Genomic DNA, 21,186 nt, shown 5'->3' with positions numbered 1-21,186 from the left:
TCATGGATGAGCCTTTGGGGACCAGTGACCACTGTTCTCACAGGCTTAAGATAGTTAAGGTGAGAGATCGGGCAGGCCCACAAATGAAAATTCAAAATTGGAGCAAGACCAACTTTGACGTTATTGGACAGGAACTCACTCAAGTTGATTGGAGCAGGTTGTCTAAAGTAAAGGAACGTCCAGAAACTGGGTTGCTTTTAAAAGTGTGCCAACAAGAGTCCAGGACCTGCATGTTCCTATTAGAATGAAGGGCAAACCAAATAGGCGTAAGGAAGCTCGGATGACAAGAGAAATGTAGGCTTTGGTCAATAATAAGGAGGAGAAATTGGGCAGGTATAGAATGCTGGGATCAAGTGTTTCCCTGGAGGAGGTTCGGGAACTGAGGAGCACGCTAAAAACATGATGACAAAAAGGGTACAGGAGACAGCTCTGGCAGATAATATTAGGGACCGTCCCAAGAGATGTTGCAAGTACCTTAAAGGAAATGTAGGCAAAACATCTGGGCCTGATCAGATGTATCCAAGAAGAAGAAAACCTACCCCTCAGAATCTCTTTTAAAATATTTCCTCTCACCTTAAACCCATGCCCCTTGTTTTTGGCTTTCGGTCTTCATGAGTCAGGGTATTGTGTCCTGCACTAATCCTTGCGGAACACCACTTGTCAGATTTCCAATCAGAAAATCAATGTTCCACCATTATCCTCTGCCTCTATCACCAAGCCAATTTTAAATTCAATTAGACAGCTCACATGTGTCTTAACCAGTCTGCCATGCGAGACCCTGTCAAAAGTTGATATAAACAATGTCTACTGTCTTGTCTTCATCGATCTTTTTAATCATCTCCTCAAAAAACCCAGTCAGCTCTTTAGCCAGACGTTCATCTGTGCTCTGTGATTTTTACCCTCACCAGCACAGAGCATAGATTAAGAATCTAGATGCTGCTTTTTAACCTTCCTCCTACTTCCCAAATTCACTCTGCAGGACTTAATCCTTTTTTCTACCTATGTCGACAGTGAGAAACCTCGCCTAATAGTAGTCTCCAACCAGAAGGTATATATTTGGGATGTAGAGTAGGAGCTTTAGAGTGGATTTGTGGAAGAACTTGTTCTTTTACTCAGAGGCTAGTTGGAAACTGGGACTTACTGCCTGAAGAGGTGGAGGAGGCATGCCCCTGATTCACCACGGCATAGAAAGTTACAATCCAAGTGTGGGAACATGGGCTTCTTGTAGATGGTTAAACCAATGGCAGGCACAAACAGAGTGGGCTGAAGGGCCTGCCCTGTTGCTGTACAACTCTGTGTTTGCTCTATGCCTTGTTTACCCTGTAGCCTCAATGCTCACTGTTACTGATTACCTTACCATCCCCATCTCCTCTCCTTCTCCAAATGCTGCCCCTCTCTGGAGCCACTGGCTGGTGCATCAGAAAGGGGGCCTCTAAATCTGTCCAAAGTGTATCACAACACATTCTTGTCATCTGGCACTGTTCTCACAGTGATAGCGAGGTCTCCTCTAATCACACTCTCGAGTTGCTATAGTATTCATATTTCACTTAATTGGCCAGGCTCAGCAAGCTCTGGGAAAATGTGGGCGTGCCATCAGTAAACTGGATGATCAATACATTTAAATCATTAATTTGCTGCTCTGGAGCAGATTACGTGCAACCCATCGAGTGCACCGAAGTTAAAACCACAAGACCAAGGATTGAAAGCAGACAACTGAGCTGTAACGGTTTTGGTGAGTGTAGTCCCCATCCCTGTCCAAGGTCACCACTGATTGAAGTAAAAATTCCTTCCAACCGTATAATGTTGGTCTTGATTTTAACTTCATTGTAGACTGCTTAACAACTCTGCCCTTCAATATCAGGGCCTGAGCTGGGAGACACTGGTGTAGAATGGACAGTGAAAAATTAAACTGATATTCAGGGAATGGAGTGATATGGATTTCATGCAGACAGAGGAGATTAGTTTCATTTAAGAAGGATCTCAGCCCGAAACATCACCCATTCCTTCTATCCAGAGATGCTGCCTGCCCTGCTGAGTTACTCCAGCATTTTGTATTTATCTTCAGTTTAATTTAGCATCATGTTCAGCACAGATATTGTGGGCCAAGGGGCCTGTTCTTGTGCTGTACTGTCTATCAGACTCCTTGTGTTGAAATAGATGTGCCATGATTTCCTTCAATCTATCCACTCTTCTATTTCTCATCCCATCTGTACTTCTACCCTGCGACACAATCTCCTGCTAACTTGGTCGAAGTCCTCCCCAAGTGCATCCAGACCCTTCTCCGCCGGATGTTGGACTCAGCTCAATCCAGGTGCAACATGTCCGGCTGAGTACAGATCTCACTCCCCACTAACAGTCCCATTGATCCAGTCAGCGAAAGATCCTCTGCTACATCTCCAGCCACACATTTACCTGACCAAACCTCCCATGGTTAAGCTTACTCATTTTTGTGTTCTCTTGAGTATAGACACCTACAGTTAATGTAAATCAAAATGTTAATGTTCTAGATAATGTAAAGTGATAGAAGGGTTGGCCATGTCCTGAAGACATGGGTGTAACCTTACAATTGGAACTGGATCATTCTGTACTGCTTCACAGAAAGGATGCCAAAAAAATGGAATTCTCACCCACTAACCCATGACATTGGTGAGACCACATTTAGAGTACTGTGTTCAGTTCTGAGCACCAGGAAAGAAATAGTCAAGCTTGAAAGGGTTCAGAGAAGATTCACAAGGATGTTGCCAGGGCTAGAGGGTGTGAGCTATTGGGAGAGGTTGAGTAGGCTGGGACTCTATTCCTTGGAGCACAGGAGGACGAGGGGTATAAAACCATGAGAGGAATGGATCGGGTAGATGCACATTCTCTTGCCCAGAGTGGGGGAATCGAGGACCAGAGGACATGCGGTCATGGTGAATGAGAAAAGATTTAATAAGAATCTGAGGGGTAACTTTTTCACACAGAGGGTGGTGGGTGTATGGAACGAGCTGCTAGAGGAGGTAGTTGAGGCTGGGACTATCCCAATGATTAAGAAGCAGTTAGATAGGTACATGGATAGGACAAGTTTGGAGGGATAAGGACCAGGCGCAGGCAGGTGGGACTAGTGTAGCTGGGACATGTTGGACCGAAGGGCCTGTTTCCACACTGTATCACTCTATGACTAACCACATACAAAAAATAGGTTTGCGGTATCTGAAAATTTCACAACTGAGGTCGTTGTCTTTTTGTCGGCGGTGATAGTAAAGGTTAGGATTCCAACACAAAGGTCAAGGGCAACCACTGATTAGCTGGTCCAGCAGGATATGTTTATAGATGCCGTATTCCCAGTGAGATGATAATTTTGAACGATTTGGGTAGCTGGCCCATTGCAGGCCATGGCCCTTTCAGGCCATCTTCAGACCCGACCTGAAAAGTCACCCATTCCTTTTCTCCACAGATGCTGTCTGTCCAGCTGAGTTACTCCAGCATTTTGTGTCGACCTTCGATTTAAACCAGCATCTGCAGTTCTTTCCTTCACTGCGAGGACAGACTTGGCTGAGGCGGACGGAAATAGATCAAAGGATAGAATGGTGCATCAGTTGTGGTAGCGTTTAAAAAGATACCAGACCAAGTGGACCCGTTGGGCCCAAACCTCTCCTGCTTTGGTGCAGCATCCTCTCCTCCCCCACTCCCCCTCCCCCGCCACTCACCAACTCCATCCCCCTCAACCTCTCTTCCTCCCCCTCCTCCCTCCCCCTCCCCACCCCTCCCCCTCCCCACCCTCCCCCCTCTCCCTCCACCCCCCCTCCCTCTATCCCCATCTCCCTCCATCCCCCCACCCTCCCCCCACCCTCCCCCATCCTTCTCCCTCCCTCCCCCTCCTCACCCCCCTTCCGCCTTCCCCTCCCTCCCTCCCACCCACCCCCTCCATCCCTCCCCTCCCCCACCCATCCCTCCCTCCCCCCACCCATCCCTCCCTCCCCCCACCCTGCCCCATCCTCCCCCCTCCCACCTTCCCCTCCCTCCCTCCCCCCTCCACCCACCTCCCCCTCCCCCTCCCATCCCTCCCTCCCCTCCCTCTCCTCCCATCCCTCCCTCCCCCCCTGATGGAGGTTGCATCGTAACCCGCCTGCCGGCCCGCTGCCATTGGTGGAGCTGGGGTGGGGGGAGAGTCATGTACCGTCCCGGTGCGGGGATGTTCAGTGGGTGGGTCTCCCACTGTTGCAGCGCTGATGCCGCTGGACTCTGGGCGGCGTGGGGAAGGCGCTGAGCCGGCCGGGGAGAGGAGGGGGGACGGGGAACCGAGGGCAGGCCCAGGCCTCGGCCTCCACCTCGACCAACGCACGTCCTCACCGCCGCTGCTGCTGCTGCCACCTTTCCCCTTGGCCCACCTCAGGCTCGCGGTTACCTGGACACATCCAGGCCCAGGCTCTGGCTGCTTCCCCCGGCACCAGGCCTGGCTCTCCCGCCACTACGGAGCCGGCAAATCCGCCCCAAAAGATAGGCGGCGGAAGCCTGCTTGTACCCGAGATGAACAGGCCCCAACTTCGCAGGTGCGGATGCATTTGTTCTGCACACGTGCCGATGCGGCGGCCATCTTACGTAAGTACCAGATCAACAGTGCCGCAACTGCACATGGCATGGTTTTTTAAACTTTAAAATGTGAATAACTTTAAAAATGTAACACCAATTTGAATGAAACTTCATCCAGAGCACCACGGGACAATGGTAAGGTGGGCCTAAAATTGTCACACTATCGTGTACCGTTTTGGCTGTAGTTCAGGAACAAACTAACAAACAAGAGTTTTAATATATAGAAGTTACAAATTGCTGCAAAGGTATGTTCCAGTGAGGCTTGTGGGAAGGACACGCCACCCATAGACATGTAAGAAAATTCCTAATATTCTGCCGGATAAAGTTGTTTCATTGTATAATTCCAGAGAGTGCTTAGGCTTGCTCTGTGAGGCAATAACAAAAGAGGTCTCCAAAATAATTGGAGTTTTACAGAGGTACCTTACCTTATTTTAAGCACCAGTCGACTCCTCTTCACAGTAGACATAGTACATAACATTAACGAGGGATTGACATTGGCTCATAAATGACAAGTTATTTATAAGCAGTCTTTTGTCAACTGCTCCGAATGTACTTTGCGAAATACTTCTGAAATAATTTCAAAATAATCACAAAAATACCTATTCGTGAATAATTGATTTTAAACAATGTCCCCTTCAAGTCCATCAATATTTTGAAGAGAATGTTTCAATGGAATATTTCTTACTCACCATCTGTCATTTCCCATTGTGCAGTACGATGGATATAATAGTCCATCAGAAAGGCGAAGAACTGCGACAGCTGGAGAAAAAATGCACACACTGGATCATTAAATCATTGAGATCCGTAGGAACACCTGCAGTGTCACTCACTGCTGCACTTTCATCTCAACATCACGATCAAATCAATACTGGAATGTAAATTATAACCTGGTCACAGTCCTCGAGGCTCAGAACTGTTATGAAACAAGATGAAAGGATGGAGCAGGTACTCTCAGAACACTTAATAAGTATCTGGATGGTCACATGAATTGTCAAGGTACAGAATGCTATGAATCTACCTCATTGGTGACCCTCGGACTATCCTTGATCGGACTTTGCTGGCTTTATCTTGCACTAAACGTTATTCCATTATCTACTCACTGTAAATGGCTCGATTGTAATCATCTATTGTCTTTCCGCTGACTGGATAGAACGCAACAAAAGCTTTTCACTGTACCTCGGTACATATGACAATAAACTAAGTAACTAACAAAGTGAAAGGGAATTAATAAAACAAATTCCTATGCTAGGAATAGCAGAGGTCAGCATGGACGTGGGAGGCTGAAAGGCTTGTTTCTGTGCTGTATGACTCATTGACTCTGTGACTCCAAAAGGTCTGTTGAACACAAAATGGTCCTCTCATATACTAAGGATGTATTGCCGATCCACCAGTCTACCTCATTATGTCCTCGCACTTTTTATCAGCACTTTCTCTGTAGCTTTAACACTATATTTTGTACTCTGTCACCTTTCTCTTTTTGCATTGTCTGTTGCACTCATGGAAATATTGATTGTACTTGGGTATGATATAATTTGCCTGGATAGTACGAAAAATGATTTTCGCCACATCTCAATAAACATGATAATAGTAAACAAATAATAATACCATATTCCGATATGACATTTGATATTTAAATTATAAATTGGGTTTCCCTAATATACAGAAGCCTAAGAACACTGTGCCTGTAGTTGTTCTTTTGTGTTTATGGATGCATCAGTAAAACTTTGATTAGGTCATACCTGGACCTGAGGACAGAGTTAACTAGGGAAAAATAGATCAAAGTGTAAAATAGTGGATCGACAGTGGCAGACATTTCAAGAGATATTTCACAAATCTCAGTATGTTCCAGTGAGGCCCGTGGGGAGGACACAACATCCACGAAAATCTAAGGAGATTCCCAGGATTCTGGAGAGATCGCGGAGGATTGGAAATCGGCAAATATAACAGGACTATTCAAAAATGCAGGTCGTGAAAAGCCACTCTATCATTTGGAAAGTTTTGGAATCCATTGTGCAGGAGGTAATAGCAGGGCATTTAGAAAACTGCTGTAAACTGCTCCTAGTGTATTGGTGAGTGGTAGAATCCAGTGGGAGTTGGCAGCTTGTTCCAGATAACCAGATAATCTGAGGAATTTATTCCTCAGATCTCCATTAAATATTCTCCCCTCTCACCTTAAACCTGTGCTCCCTATCTATCCTCCTTAGAAGTTTATAAACCTGATTTTATGCATCTGTGTGGAGTTTGCACATTCTCCCCGTGACCCCGTGGGTATCCTCTGTGTGCAGTTTCTTCCCACATCCTAAAGACATGAGGGTTTGTACGTTAATGGCTTTTGGAAATTGCACCTAGTGTACAAGGAGTGGATGAGAAAGTGGGATTACATAGAACTAGTGTGAACCAGGGGTGATCAATGGTCAGCGTGGACTCGGTGGGCCAAAGGACCTGTTTCCATGTTGTATTACTAAGCTAAATTAAACTAAACTAAACTAAAGGTCATAGGAAAAAAAGTAGGCCATTCGACCCATTGGGTCTACTCCACCATATAATCACGGCTGGTCTATCTTTCCCTTTCAACCCCATTCTCTTACCTTCTCCCCATAACCCTTTTGACACCCTTACCAATCAAGTATCTGTCAATCTCTACCTTAAAAATACCCAAATAAACTAAACTAAACTAAACTCTGCAATGTCATTCCTCACGAGTGAGAGTAAACCCAACCTATCCAATATATTTTAAAACTACAACCCTCCATACCAGGCAACATGCTGGTAAATCTCTTCTGCACTCTCTTTTGCTACCACATTCTTCCTGTGTGGTGATAGAACCGTGTACAAAAAATGTCATGCTGTATATACTTAAGGATAAAACTCACCTGCAGTTGGTCCTGCTCTCCAGCATACTCCATGGTTTGAAAAATGTTCCATGTGTAACGCTGTTTCATCTCCGTCCGTGCAGCATGACCACGATACCACTGCTGAATAAGTACAGCTGCCTTAACGGCTGCAAAGTGAATAGGAACAGCGACATTAGTTCACAGATTGGGAAGTCCCACACTTCAGGAGGCAGTGAGCATGTCCTTCAGTTGTCGCAGCTCTGACCAGCTTTCAATGCTTGCCATGTCTGGCCAAGGGCACATTGTATGAATACCCAGGTCAAATTCTGAACTGACAATCTCAAACATGTCAACACAGCACATTAAGTCAGGAGAAATCCTTGTTATCAGGGAATCTTCTGCAGCATTTTTCATTCAGTTTACCTATTGTCATTAAATATTGATAATAAAGGTCTGTGTCAAATGCATTTTATATGGAAGCAGATAAGTTGTCTAATAGGGTATCAATGCACAAGTGACGATAGAAGCGATTAATTGTTGTCTTCTGTGGCCTCCTGCGGTGAAACTGACAGCATGTGTTCTTACGAGACAATGGTGTCTGATTACTGCAAAGTGGTTAGACAATAGACAATAGGTGCAAGAGTAGGCCATTCGGCCCTTCGAGCCAGCACCACCATTCAATGTGATCATGGCTGATCATTCTCAATCAGTACCCCGTTCCTGCCTTCTCCCCATACCCCCTGACTCCGCTATCCTTAAGAGCTCTATCTAGCTCTCTCTTGAAAGCATTCAGAGAACTGGCCTCCACTGCCTTCTGAGGCAGAGAATTCCACAGATTTACAAATCTCTGTTCTAAATGGCCTACCCCTTATTCTTAAACTGTGGCCCCTGGTTCTGGACTCCCCCAACATTGGGAACATGTTTCCTGTCTCAAACGTGTCCAACCCCTTAATAATCTTATATGTTTCAATAAGATCCCCTCTCATCCTTCTAAATTCCAGTGTATACAAGCCTAGTCACTCCAGTCTTTCAACATACGACAGTCCCGCAATTCCGGGAATTAACCTCGTAAACCTACGCTGCACGCCCTCAATAGCAAGAATATCCTTCCTCAAATTTGGAGACCAAAACTGCACACAGTACTCCAGGTGCAGCCTCACTAGGGCCCTGTACAACTGCAGAAAGACCTCTTTGCTCCTATACTCAACTCCTCTTGATATTTGGCCCCGTGTCCGCATCCCATGATGCCAAGCCAAACTTATCTCCATCTGACTGCACATAATCCATACACCGCCATTCCCTTCACATCCATATGCTTATCCAAAAGTCTCTTAAGTGCTGTTATCATATCTGCCTCAACCACCACCTCTGGCAACATGTTCCAGGCACCCACCACCTTCTGTATACAAATATTTGCCCTGCACATCTCAGTCAGGGAAAGTAAGTAGTTAATAACAAACAGTACATTGGCCTTTATTGCAGAGGGGCTGCATTCAGAAATAACAGTTTTATTACAATTGTACAAGGTGTTGCTGAGGCCACGCACAGTTCTGGTACCCTTACTTATGATAGAATATTATAGCATTGGACATAGTCCAACGGATAGTCATCAGGCTAATTCCTGGAATTAGTGGGTTGTTCTATCAAGGGACTAGACAGGTTGGATCTATATTCCTTGGAGTTTAGAAGAATGAGGGTGATCTTGCTGAAGCAGGTCGGATCCTAATGTGGCCTTTCAGATTAGATGTTGAGATATTTCCACGAGTGGAAGATTTTGAATGAGGACATAGTTTCCAGATGAGGAGCTGATCAGTTAATACCAAGGTATGCAGAAATATCTTCTTGCAAAGGGTGGTGACTCCCTGGGACTCTCTGTCCCAGATAGATAGCATAGGTTGGCAAAGTGGAGTAGATACATTATTAAATGACATGGGGATTGAGATTTTTGGTGATATGGCAGCAAGGAGGAGGTGAAGCCTAGGGTAGATCAGCCATGATCTACTTGTAGGGTGGGCTTGAGGGGCCGAGTGGCCTACTCGTGCTCCTGTGTATTTCTATTCTTGTGTTATTGTTAGTTTAGTTTGGCTTTAGCTATCGTAACTGATTACAGAGCACTTACAATGTTTGTATGAAAAGCACAAAGATTGTGACAGCATAAATGTAAGTTGGTGGAGGGCATGCAAACATTTTGACCTGTTATTGATCAGTGCCCCTGTACTGTTGCCAATGGTGCTTTTTGACCCAGGGAGTAAATGGCCGAGCAAAGTGGTGCTGCACTGCAACCTAGTGGTGAAAGCTGGAAATAGCTTAACCACAAAGCAGTGTCATAAAGTGCAAAGAATATTCTAGTCTGAGAGTTACAAACCATGTCAGCACCACATCATCACATAAACCTCATCATCCGCTTATAATCATGTAAGTCACTTACAATTAGTTTTTCAGTAGAATGGGAGACAGGATCATCAAGGTTTTCAATGGGAGAACTCCGCATAAATCCCCAAATGATTGATTGAATCATTGAAAGACACAGCATGGAAACAGGTCCTTCAGCCACTGAGTTCACGCCAACCATTGATCACTCGTTCTATGTCGTCCCATTTTGGCTTCCAGTCCCTAAACTCTGGATTAACCAATTAACCTATCAGCTTTGAGATACGAGATAAACTGGAGCACATGGAGGAAACCAACGCGGTCATAAGGAGTATGTGCAAACTCCACACAGACAGCACCTGAGGTCAGGATCGAACCCGGCTCTCTGGTGGTGTAAGGCCGAAGCTCTTCCATCTGCACCACTGTGTCTCAAAGTGTGACTGTCAATTCACAATTGAAACACTGTTGAGAGGTTTAGGGTCACAAGGTAATTCATGTGTTGTTCTTCATCATTAAGTATTACTTTCTGGGGTTACTTTATACAGTTTGATGATATGTTAGGAAGCTAAACAGCAAGTCTAAATGAAATTGGAATGGAAATGGATAACACCAGAGCACAGATCAAAGGATGCTATGGCACTCTCAACAGTTTCTATTATAAATGGAAGTATTGCCAAATATACAACCAAAGGTTAACAAAAGAACAAAAGGAAGTTAGATTGTTCAACAGGACATCCAAGTGGATGTTATTTTTAACTGTATTTCATAGTTGGAGATATTGATTTCTAACGAAGCATACTGTAATGGCGTTGATTGAAGAGCTATTGTAACCACTCCGGTGCTTCAGATGAGAAGGCTAATAAGGCGCTCCTGTAAAATAGCAGCAAGATGCTGCCCAAGCTGTTGTCTTATGGATCCTGAGAACAAACTTCAGAACAGGTTGTCTGAGTTGTACACAGTTCAATAACCCACCCACTTAGCAGAGTTGTGAAGCAGAGGAACAAGAAAAGTGAAAAGTAATATTGCCAAATTGTATGCATGAATAATGCCAGTGTGTTTCAAGATAATTCTATTCCAGGAAGAGGAAGAGTATGGGTAGTCTGGGATGGGGACATTATCCACAGTCTGTCATTGTGCTGTACATGAGAACAATTTCAGTCTGAGTGTTGAAACTGGTCTTTTCATTTCAAGAGTATTCGGAGATTCGGGCTCTCGCACAGAGACATAACATCACCCACTGATGAGATTACTGCTTTCAAACAAAATAAAAGTACAAAAGTTGAGATTTCGAATGTGCTCTTCAACAATGTCAGAGAGGGGTGAAAGCCAGTATTTAGTTTAAACTATGCCATTATAAATACAGTGATGACGACATCCAACACCACTCCCCCCCCCCCCACCTCACTTTCCCACCTTAACAATGGAGTGAATGCCGGATAGAACGATTCACGGTTGAAGACTTGAGTCAGAGATGGAAGAAAACACAATATATTTATTGCAAAAATTGCCATTGAAAAAGTACACAGCATGAGCATAGTTAGTTAACTCTTCAAATGCCATTAAAAAAGTACACGGCATGGGCTCTGTTAACTCTTTCAATGCCATTAAATAAGTAATATGCACTTTAGTAAAGGAGAATTATGACTGAATAAAAAGGAAAAGGCAATTGTTTTAGACTGCAGTAAGCCTTGCTAATAATCCACAACATTCATACCTGTTCAGTTACACTTTCATTACCGTCTTCTCATGCAACATCATGCAACACGTTAATTGGAATCAGAAAGACAACTTTGCTCAGCACGTTAGTTTGTATGTTTTGGGTCATAGCTCTTGTTTATGACATGATTCATATTATTCAATCCAATGCTCTCACCTTGTGGATACAATTAGTCAGCTCACCTTCAATCCCATGTGCCTTAATCTTAGGACTAGCCTACTATGTGCAACATGTACTGCCCATCCTTGTCAATTCCTTTCTGATTTATTTTCCCGGTGTGCCGGCCAGGAAGGTTCGTCGGTCGGCGGGACATCACCCGAAGGCTCAGCGGTTGATGGGACCGGGAACCCGCCCAAGGGCTCGTCGGAAGGCATAACCGGGAGCGAGCTGGAGATGTCAAGCGCTAGGAGTGGGCCGGAACTGGGGTATTGCTTCCAGCGCCTCAAGTCAGCTGCAGGAGGCGCCCCCGGGACACAAAGATGAGGGGATTAGATAAGATAGATACCTTTTTTTGCAGGGCAGGGGAGTTGAGAACAGGAGGGCATACATTTATGGGGAGAGGGAAGAAAGTTAAAGGGGCAGATTTTTTACACAGGTGGGGGATATCTGGACTGAGCTGCCATAGGAAATGGTAGAGGGAAACGCAATTACAACATTTGGACAGGTTCATGTATAGGAAATGTGCAGAGGGCTACGAGCCAAATTCAGGCAGATGGGATTAGTGTAGATAACCATCACGGCTGGTATGTATGAGGTAGGCTGAAATGCCCAGGTTCTGTCCTCTCTGATTCGATAATTGATTCCATGAAAAGAAATAAAACAATGCCAACTGAACCATTTTCCTCATAACTAATCTTTTCTATCTTTGTATCTCCCCTGAATTCTCTTTTTATACATATCATAAAAAAGCAACCAAATAGAAATACTTATGGAAACGCACTGTAAACAGTCTTCCAATCGATATAATTGATTTGGAGGGATATGACTGAATGCAGGCAAATGCAGGCAAACCTAGATGGGACACCTTGGTCAACATGGATGAGTTGGACCAAGTGGCCTGTTTCCATGATGCATGGTTTTACGACTTTATGACTCTGATCCCCGTGGTCTACTGCCGCTTCACTCTGTGCTTCTGTGCTCAGTTTAGAACCATAACTCATCTTCTCTTGAATCTTACAGCCTATTGTTTCTCAACTTGGGTATTTCTTTCCAGCACAGGTCAAATCTAACAGCACTGTAGCTTATAAAGAATGCGAAAATGCTAAAGTGCAAGGGGATTGCATTAGTACGTACATTTTTCGAACTGTGGTTGCATCTTTGCAGCAGCAGATGCACTGCATCCCATTGCTGCAGCTTCATGAATCCATCTCACATTGGAATCTTCACACTCCACACCACAATCCTTTGGAAGATTTGCCTCAGAGACATGTCTGCTCTCCTTCGCTAACTGTTCAAAACAAAAGGAGGGAAGAGCGGAGATATCAGAGGAGAGGACAATGACATGGGAGAATGATTGCATCAGATAACCGCGCAAAGATAAGGAAAGAACGTCACCTGAAAACTAATCCTGGCCACGGCCCTCACGACCAAATTAATAATTACACTGACACCATTTGCAGTTTTATATTTCTGTACTAATTAGTAGAGGTAAGCTGTTGAATGCATTTACAGCTAATACAGTAACATCTAAAGGTCTTCTTTCAACTGTTCAGGCTCTGTGTTAGAAGTGGGTGTGAATAAGGACCAGAAAGAAAGTCTATTGCTGGAGGAGGCATAGGACTTGGTCGACATGCTAATCCAGTATCAGCTTTCTTGCCTCTGTGGCAGAAGATGGGGACAAACTGAGACCTGTAATCTAGGCTGACACTTTGCTTGAAGTGCTGAAAGAACACAGTACTGTGACAAGATGAGAAATTAAACAAGTGCTCCGTATGATGGATGTGAACGATGTCACAATCCTGTTTTGAAGAAGAGCCGTTCTTCAGTGTCACCTTTGCTGAAACAGATTGTCAAAACGGTGTCACTTTGCTGCTGCTCGAAGCTTCTTGTATGCAAACTGACTATCAATTTGTTGACTTTCAAATACTTTGTGATGGTGTGCCGCAGTAAAGAATTTCTTCCAGTGTCGATCAAGTAGAAGGGTTTACTAAAGCCATTGTAAATAAGGATGCTGTTAGGAACTGAATGCCATTGCTATGGTTAGAAAGGGGTCAGATTGTATGGCAACCCTTGCACCAATTCCCTGTCTTGCATTTGTAGTTAATTTATGGTTATATCTACTGTGGACCCTATGATCTTTGAGGAGAAGGAATTTCATTACATCCAGGTGCATATGCCAATAAACTCATCTGAATCTGTTCCTGAAGGAAGGTGAACAGTCTGAGCACGAGGGTAACCATTTTAGATAGGATGGATGTCACACTCACGAGGGACGTAAAGGCAGAGATACTCAGGTGCTTGTCACAGAACTACAATGTAAACCCTGCAATGTGGGTAGTTGGAGCTCAGCTTCAAGCAGATCTCTCTCACTGCAAGTTTTGGAAACATGAGCCTCCAGGTACACTGCCACTCAGAGCATTGGTGTTGGTCTGGGGCCTCCTGTATACTTTAGGTCAATGAGATCTCTGGACATGAGCCCATCTTCTTCCAATGCTGCAACATCCACATGTCTGTGCTGCCTGTCCTGCAGGTTCATCTTCTACCAAGTGGGACCTGCCATGTCAAGGAGGCAGAAGCTGAGAAGTGACAAAACCTGTCCATGACAGACTGTATGTAGCTCAAAGTGCAACACTATGCACTGCTTCAGCAAATGGGAAACATCTGGGGAACCCTCTAAACAATACACTGTACTGCATAGTTTGCTTTGAAAATCTGCTTCTCATGAGTGACGGCAATCTTAGTAGAGCAAGAAAACAAGGCCCGGTTTCAAATCCTATCGTTCAGCACTGCATGTTTGGCAGCATCTTTCCACATTCATCCACAGCAGTGCACATGGAAATGTTGGAGTGAATTTCATAGATTCTGTGAATCAAACGGAAAGGCTGTGTTTTGTTAATTATTGTAAAAACATTAAACTTCATTCGGTGCCTAGACATCGCAACATGAATTCATTTCTAGTGGGTTGATGTGGCTGCAGGTCACATTCTGTGATGCACAATGACCCTCAGCTCTCTCTCAGACATTTTTGATGTTCACTCACCTTTTAAAAAATCATCTCTTTTTGTAATCTTCTCGCCACAGTCGACAACTGTACACATAAACTAATTAAATTAGTTAAGACAAATGTGGGTCCCTTGAAGACAGAAACAAGCAAATTATAATGGGAACAAGGAAATGGCAGACAAATTGAACAGGTACTTTGGTTCTGTCTTCACTAAGGAAGACGCAAACAATCTCCCAGATGTACTGGGGGACAGAGGACCTAGGGTGATGGAGGAACTGAAGGAAATTCACATTAGTCAGGAAATGGTGTTCGATAGACTGATCGGACTGAAGGCTGATAAATCCCCAGGGCCTGATAGTCTGCATCCCAGGGTAGTCAAGGAGGTGGCTCTAGAAATCGTGGACGCATTGGTGATCATTTTCCAATGTTCTATAGATTCAGGATCAGTTCCTGTGGATTGGAGGGCAGCTAATGTTATCCCACTTTTTAAGAAAGGAGGGAGAGAGAAAGGGAATTATAGACCAGTTAGCCTGGACAGGTTGTGTGAGTGGGCGGATGCATGGCAGATGCAGTATAATGTGGATAAATGTGAGGTTATTCACTTTGGTGGCAAGAACAGGAAGGCAGATTATTATCTGAATGGTGTCAGGTTAGGAAAGGGGAAGTACAACGAGACCTGGGTGTGCTTGTACATCCGTCACTGAAAGTAAGCATGCAAGTACACCAGGCAGTGAAGAAAGCAAATGGCCCCTTGGCCTTCATAACAAGAGGAGTTGCACTTCAACCCCCCTCCCACTCCCAGTCTGACCTTTCCATCATGGGCCTCCTCCATTGTTATAGTGAAGCCCAGCACAAATTGGAGGAACAGCATCTCATATTTCGCTTGGGCAGGTTACACCCCAACGGTATGAACATTGACTTCTCTAACTTCAGATAGTTCCTCTGACCCTCTCTTTCCCCTCCCCCTTCCCTGTTCTCCCACTGTTTTCCTGTCTCCTACTACATCCTATCTTTGTCCCGCCCCCTCCTCTGACATCAGTCTGAAGAAGGGTCTCGACCTGAAACATCACCCATTCCGTCTCTCCTGAGATGCTGCCTGACCCGCTGAGTTACTCTAGCATTTTGTGTCTACCTTCGATTTGAACCAGCATCTGCAGTTATTTTCCTACGTAGGAGCAAAGAGGTCCTTCTGCAGTTGTACAGGGCCCTGGTGAGGCCACACCTGGAGTATTGTGTGCAGTTTTGGTCTCCTAATTTGAGGAAGGACATTCTTGCTATTGAAGGAGTGCAGTGTAAGTTCACCAAGTTAATACCCAGGATGGGTATTGTCTATGTATCTACGTACATCCCACCACCATGGTACCTGTCCAGAGCTGTTCAACAAACTGTGCCCTGACCTTTGTGCTTATGGACTCCCATGCTGAGACTAATCCAACATGACAGAGCAGCTGGAGTATGAAGCAACTGAGCCTTCACCCAATGCTTCTCACAGTAATGTTCCAATTATTTTGTCAGTTCAAGTGGGCCCAATTTCAAACTAAATTGAGAACTGGAACAGAGAAAGGAAACGAGCTCCTTATTGCTCAGCCCAAGCCTCTTCGTACAAATTATCCCCAAAAAGTTTCTTCCAGTCTTTCTTTAAACTACAGTTCTCAGTCAGTGTGGCGAACAGTGTACATTTCTCTCATCTTGTTTCATTCAATCAACCTCACTCTTCCCCTTTAAAAAAGGTTTTGATGAATGCCACAAATAAAAATAAACAAAAGTAATTCACAGGAAAGCAGCAAATGAAAATAACTCAAATCAGAGGAGGCGAAAGATCTTGACTTGAACTGGTTGATCGAGTGACTCGCTGTGACATACAATACAATACAACACAATACAATACAATACAATACAATACAATACAATACAATACAATACAATACAATACAATACAACACAATACAATACAATACAATACAATACAACACAATACAATACAATACAATACAATACAATACAACACAATACAATACAATACAATACAACACAATACAATACAATACAACATATCTTTATTGTCATTGTACCCAGGGGTACAACGAGATTGGGAATGCGCCTCCCATACTTTGCAATAATTTAGGTAATTTAGACAGCAGCAACCCAACGAAACGAAACAGTTGTAACAGTTTTGGACAGGGTAAAGTGCAAGTTGATCTATGCGTTGTGGCCATCCGGCTCAGCAGGACCGGTTCATAGCAGCTATGGCCCTGGGGATGAAGCTGTTCCTGAGTCTGGAGGTGCGGGCATAGAAGGCCTTGTATCGTCTGCCCGATGGAAGGAGTTCGAACAGACTGTTGCAGGGGTGTGAAGAGTCTTTGTGGATGCTGGTGGCTTTTCTGAGGCATCGTGTGTTGTAGATGCCCTCCAAGTCTGGTAGCTGTGTTCCGATGGCCCTCTGAGCTCTATGGACTACCCGCTGTAGAGCTTTCCTTTCTGCCTCCGTGCAGCTGAGGTACCACACAGGGATGCCATGCGTTAGGATGCTCTCTATGGTGCAGCGGTAGAAGGTCTTCAGCAGCTGTTGGGGTAGACCAGACTTTTTCAGTGTTCTTAAGTAGAACAGTCTTTATTGTGCCTTCTTGACCAGCGCAGCAGTGTTATTGGACCATGTTAGGTCCTCCGAAATGTGAGTGCCCAGAAACTTGAAGCTGGACACTCTCTCCACACTGACCCCGTTGATAGAGATCGGGGCATATTCCCCGTTATGTGACCTACGGAAGTTGATGATCAGCTCCTTGGTCTTGGTGGTATTTAGGGACAGGTTGTTATCCGAGCACCAGTCCGCCAGGTTCTGCACCTCCGCTCTATAGTTTGTTTCATCCCCGTTGGTGATCAGCCCGATCACCGTTGTGTCATCTGCAAACTTGACAATGGTGTTGGTGTCGAATGCAGGAACACAGTCGTGTGTGAAGAGGGAGTAGAGCATGGGGCTCAGAACACAGCCCTGTGGTGTGCCGGTACTCAGGGTGATAGTGGAGGACAGGTGCGGGCCCATTCTCACTGCCTGCGGTCGTTCCAGCAGGAAGTCCAGGATCCAGTCACATAATGACGAGCTGAGGCCTAGCTGGTGGAGTTTGGTGATGAGCTTGGTGGGGATGACCGTGTTGAAGGCGGAGCTATAGTCTATGAATAGCATCCTCACGTACGTGCCCTGTCTCTCTAGGTGAGTCAGGACAGTGTGAAGAGCCAGAGAGATGGCGTCCTCTGTGGATCTATTTGCCCTGTATGCAAATTGATGTGGGTCCAGTGAGTCAGGGATGCTGGATTTGATGTGTGAGAGGACCAGCCTCTCAAAGCACTTCATGACTATCGGCGTTAGGGCAACCGGGTGGTAGTCGTTCAGGTTGGAGATCTTTGCTTTTTTCGGCACCGGAACTATGATAGCCGACTTCAGGCACTTGGGGACCGTAGCCAGAGATAATGACAGGTTAAAGATCCTGGTGAATACCTCAGCCAGCTGTTCAGCACAGTCCTTCAGTACCCTTCCTTGAACTCCATCCGGTCCTGCAGCCTTGCGTGGGTTGACCCTTTGCAGAGCGCGTTGTACCTCCTGTGTGCTCAGTTGCAAGACCTGTCCCACCGCCTCGGCTGGGGTTCTTTCACTCAAGGTGGTTTTGCCAGTTTCAAAGCGGGCAAAGAAGGTGTTAAGCTCGTTGGTCAGTGCCATATCGCTGTGGGGGCAGGCAGGGCTGCTCTTGTAGCCAGTGATGTCCCTGACACCCTGCCACATGCTTCTGGTGTCCGTGGTGTTGAAGTGGTCTTCCACCCGTTGCCTATGGGTGTCTTTGGCCCTTTTAATACCTTTGCTCAGGTGTGATCTGGCAACACTGTATGCTGAAGTGTCACCAGATTTAAAGGCATTGTTGCGTGCCCTCAGCAGAAACAAGATACAAGCACTGTGCGTACAGGAAAGGAAACCCCTTATCACGTGCCTCAAAGCATTCTGCCTTTGCAGCAAACAGGCCCTTTATTAAATTGCACAAGTTTTGGTCAATCGAACCACTCACTGCCCATCTTGGCAACTCAGATGAGGTTCATTTCTGCACAGAATTTTAGATTGCAAATACTCACCTCTACACAGACCACATCCTCATTCATACATAATAATCACACACTTTAGATTCACCAATAAATAAATAATGAGGCTTAAAGATGTCACAAGCAATGGTAAACAGGATTAGAAGTTGATAAATGTATCTGGTTAATATGTCATGAACTGGGCCACAGGTGAGGTGAGGTGAGGTGAGCCGCATTTGGTTTCAGCTTATAAATAGATCACTGAAAATGTTCTTTGACGAATTGCATCTTTGACTATTACCAATAAATATGACACAAGTAATGGAATCTATATACTAAAACTCTCATTTGTTTGTTTGTTTGTTTGTTCCTGAACTACAGCCAAAACGGTACACGATAGCGTGACAATTTTAGGCCCACCTTACCATCATTCCTTTGGTGCTAATGGAAGATGTTTCATTGAAATCGGTGTTATATTTTTTAAGCTATTCACATTTTAAATTTAAATCTATCTCCAAGGGAGGGAGGGGGGTGGAGGGAGGGGGGGGAGGAGGGAGGATAAGGGGGGGTTGAGGGGGATGGAGTGCGGGGGAGGGGAAAGGGGGGAAGGTAGGAAGGGGGTTGGGGGGAGGGAGATGGGGAGGTGGAAGGGAGGGGGGGAAGGGGGAGAGGGAGGAGAGGAGGGACGGAGGGAGGGAGGAGGGATAGGGAGGGGGGAGAGAGAGGAGGGGGGAGGGGGGGAGAGGGGAAGGGGAGGGGGGAGGAGAGGGTGCTGCACCAATGCAGGAGAGGTTTGGGCCCATCGGGTCCACTTGGTGTAGTTATATTATAAAATTATAAAATATATAATTCTAAAAAACATAATGGATTTATAAAGTGTTTGATTCAGTACTCATGATTTTCACAATCTCAGGTCCTCCCTGAGAATAAAGAACTTTTTGAACAATGGTCCTGTTTGTGATGTGATAAACAGAGCGGACAACTCACACTTAGCAAGTTCCCTCGCACAATACATAATCTAATCATAAAGTTACCTGCTCAGTCACCTCGGTTGTGTTGGAATATGCTGAGTGGACAGGGTAAATAACTTGACATGGCTCGTTGAGCCAATACAAGATTGGCAGACAATGGGTTGAGTTAGCAGAAGGCTGAAGAACAGCTAGAGCAGGAGGTTGGTTGAAACGAAGATTGGTGTTTTACTGTAATCTTAAAAAGAGACGATTTATCATTTCTCCCAAATAAAAGGGAGTGCTTCCCAAGGATTGTTTGTTGCCAGCAGCACAGTCTCTTCTTGGTGCCAATGTGTTGCCTGGTGTAATTACCTCACAATTCCTCAGACAGTGAGACTAGCTGACCTAACAGGTCCGTGGATCAAAGCCAGAGGACATTGTGTGGGTGGCCAGTTCGTGATTGGGTAATGAGGCTTTAGGTTATCAGGTGAGTTACCTTGTAGAATAGGTGGATATTGTTTGTTAGTGAGTGATATAAAAAGCGGTGATTAACTTTGAGTTTGTTTCGTTAAGTTTAGAGATACAGTGGGGAAACAGGCCCTTCAGTCCACTGTCCACACTGACCATCGATCACCATTCACTCTATGTTATGCCACTCTCTCATCCATTCCCTACACACTAGGGGTAATTTACAGAGGCCAATTAACCTACAAACCCACACATCGTGGGATGAACCCGGAGCACCTAGAGGAAACCCATGTGGTCACAGGGATAATGTGTAAATTCTACACAAACGGCACCCAAGATTAGGATCAAACTCAGGTCTCTGAAGCTGTGAGGCTGCAGACCTAACAGCTGATGCATTCTCTCAACTTGGCCTGGGGCAGAAGCTATGCAAGATTGTACTCTGATAAGGAAACTACCGCAGGTCCCGCGCAGAAGGGAAGCTCCCGGCAAGCGCTGTGGGGCTGTGCAAGAGTAGATCGTGCGGCCGATGAGAACAACCAGCTGCCGGCCGAGAGCAAGGATGGATCCCGCGGGCGACGAGAACAACGACCCGGCAGCTATCGAGAGCGAGGATGGACCCTGCGGCTGACGAGAACGTAGGTCTGGCAACCGCTGAGAACGAAGACCCGGCGGGCCGCCCACAGCCACGTGTGGCGGTAGGCCTGGTTCGCAGCAGCAAACGGATCGCTGACTACAGGGGGAAGCTCAGAAGCCTTGAAGACGGGAGAGTTGAGGAGAGAGCCCGCTGGCAACTACGGATGTGAGGAGTGGGCCGGTAGGAGAGGGACCAGGTATCGCCTCCAGTGCCTTCAAGGTCGGCTGCAGGAGGCGCCCCCTGCACACACAGAGGTGGCCGGGCGAGGAGGGGCACATTGGGTCGTGGGCCTCCAGCAGCCTGGGCCTTACCTGGTTCACATGGATCGGGGGCGCTCCAGTACTTCCAACTTGTGGACCGGACTTTGGACTTTTTTCATTTTTGTTGTAAACAGTGCCAAAATATGGTGACTGTGCATT

At 45.6% G+C, this 21,186-nt stretch overlaps 1 protein-coding gene across 11 annotated transcripts in view; it reads right to left on the bottom strand.

The window, feature by feature from the left end:
* Positions 1 to 21,186, bottom strand: part of ppef1 (protein phosphatase, EF-hand calcium binding domain 1) — a 92,664-nt gene that overhangs the window by 58,056 nt on the left and 13,422 nt on the right. For 6 of the 11 annotated variants that reach the window (XM_078409331.1, XM_078409324.1, XM_078409334.1 and 3 more), the window contains exons 2-4: positions 12,784 to 12,937; positions 7,443 to 7,570; positions 5,259 to 5,328 (exon numbers count right to left, since the gene is read on the bottom strand). In XM_078409331.1, the coding sequence (XP_078265457.1) occupies positions 5,259 to 5,328; positions 7,443 to 7,570; positions 12,784 to 12,835 (250 nt within the window). In that variant the 5' untranslated portion in view covers positions 12,836 to 12,937. Of the gene's footprint in view, positions 1 to 5,258; positions 5,329 to 7,442; positions 7,571 to 12,783; positions 12,938 to 14,689; positions 14,783 to 21,186 lie in introns of all 11 variants that reach the window. The other 5 variants (XM_078409327.1, XM_078409329.1, XM_078409330.1 and 2 more) reach the window with 1 other exon arrangement.

This window comes from Rhinoraja longicauda, chromosome 12 (assembly GCF_053455715.1).
Source record: "Rhinoraja longicauda isolate Sanriku21f chromosome 12, sRhiLon1.1, whole genome shotgun sequence".
Taxonomy (NCBI): Eukaryota; Metazoa; Chordata; class Chondrichthyes; order Rajiformes; family Arhynchobatidae; genus Rhinoraja; species Rhinoraja longicauda.
This window is presented reverse-complemented; position numbering and strand designations above follow the sequence as displayed.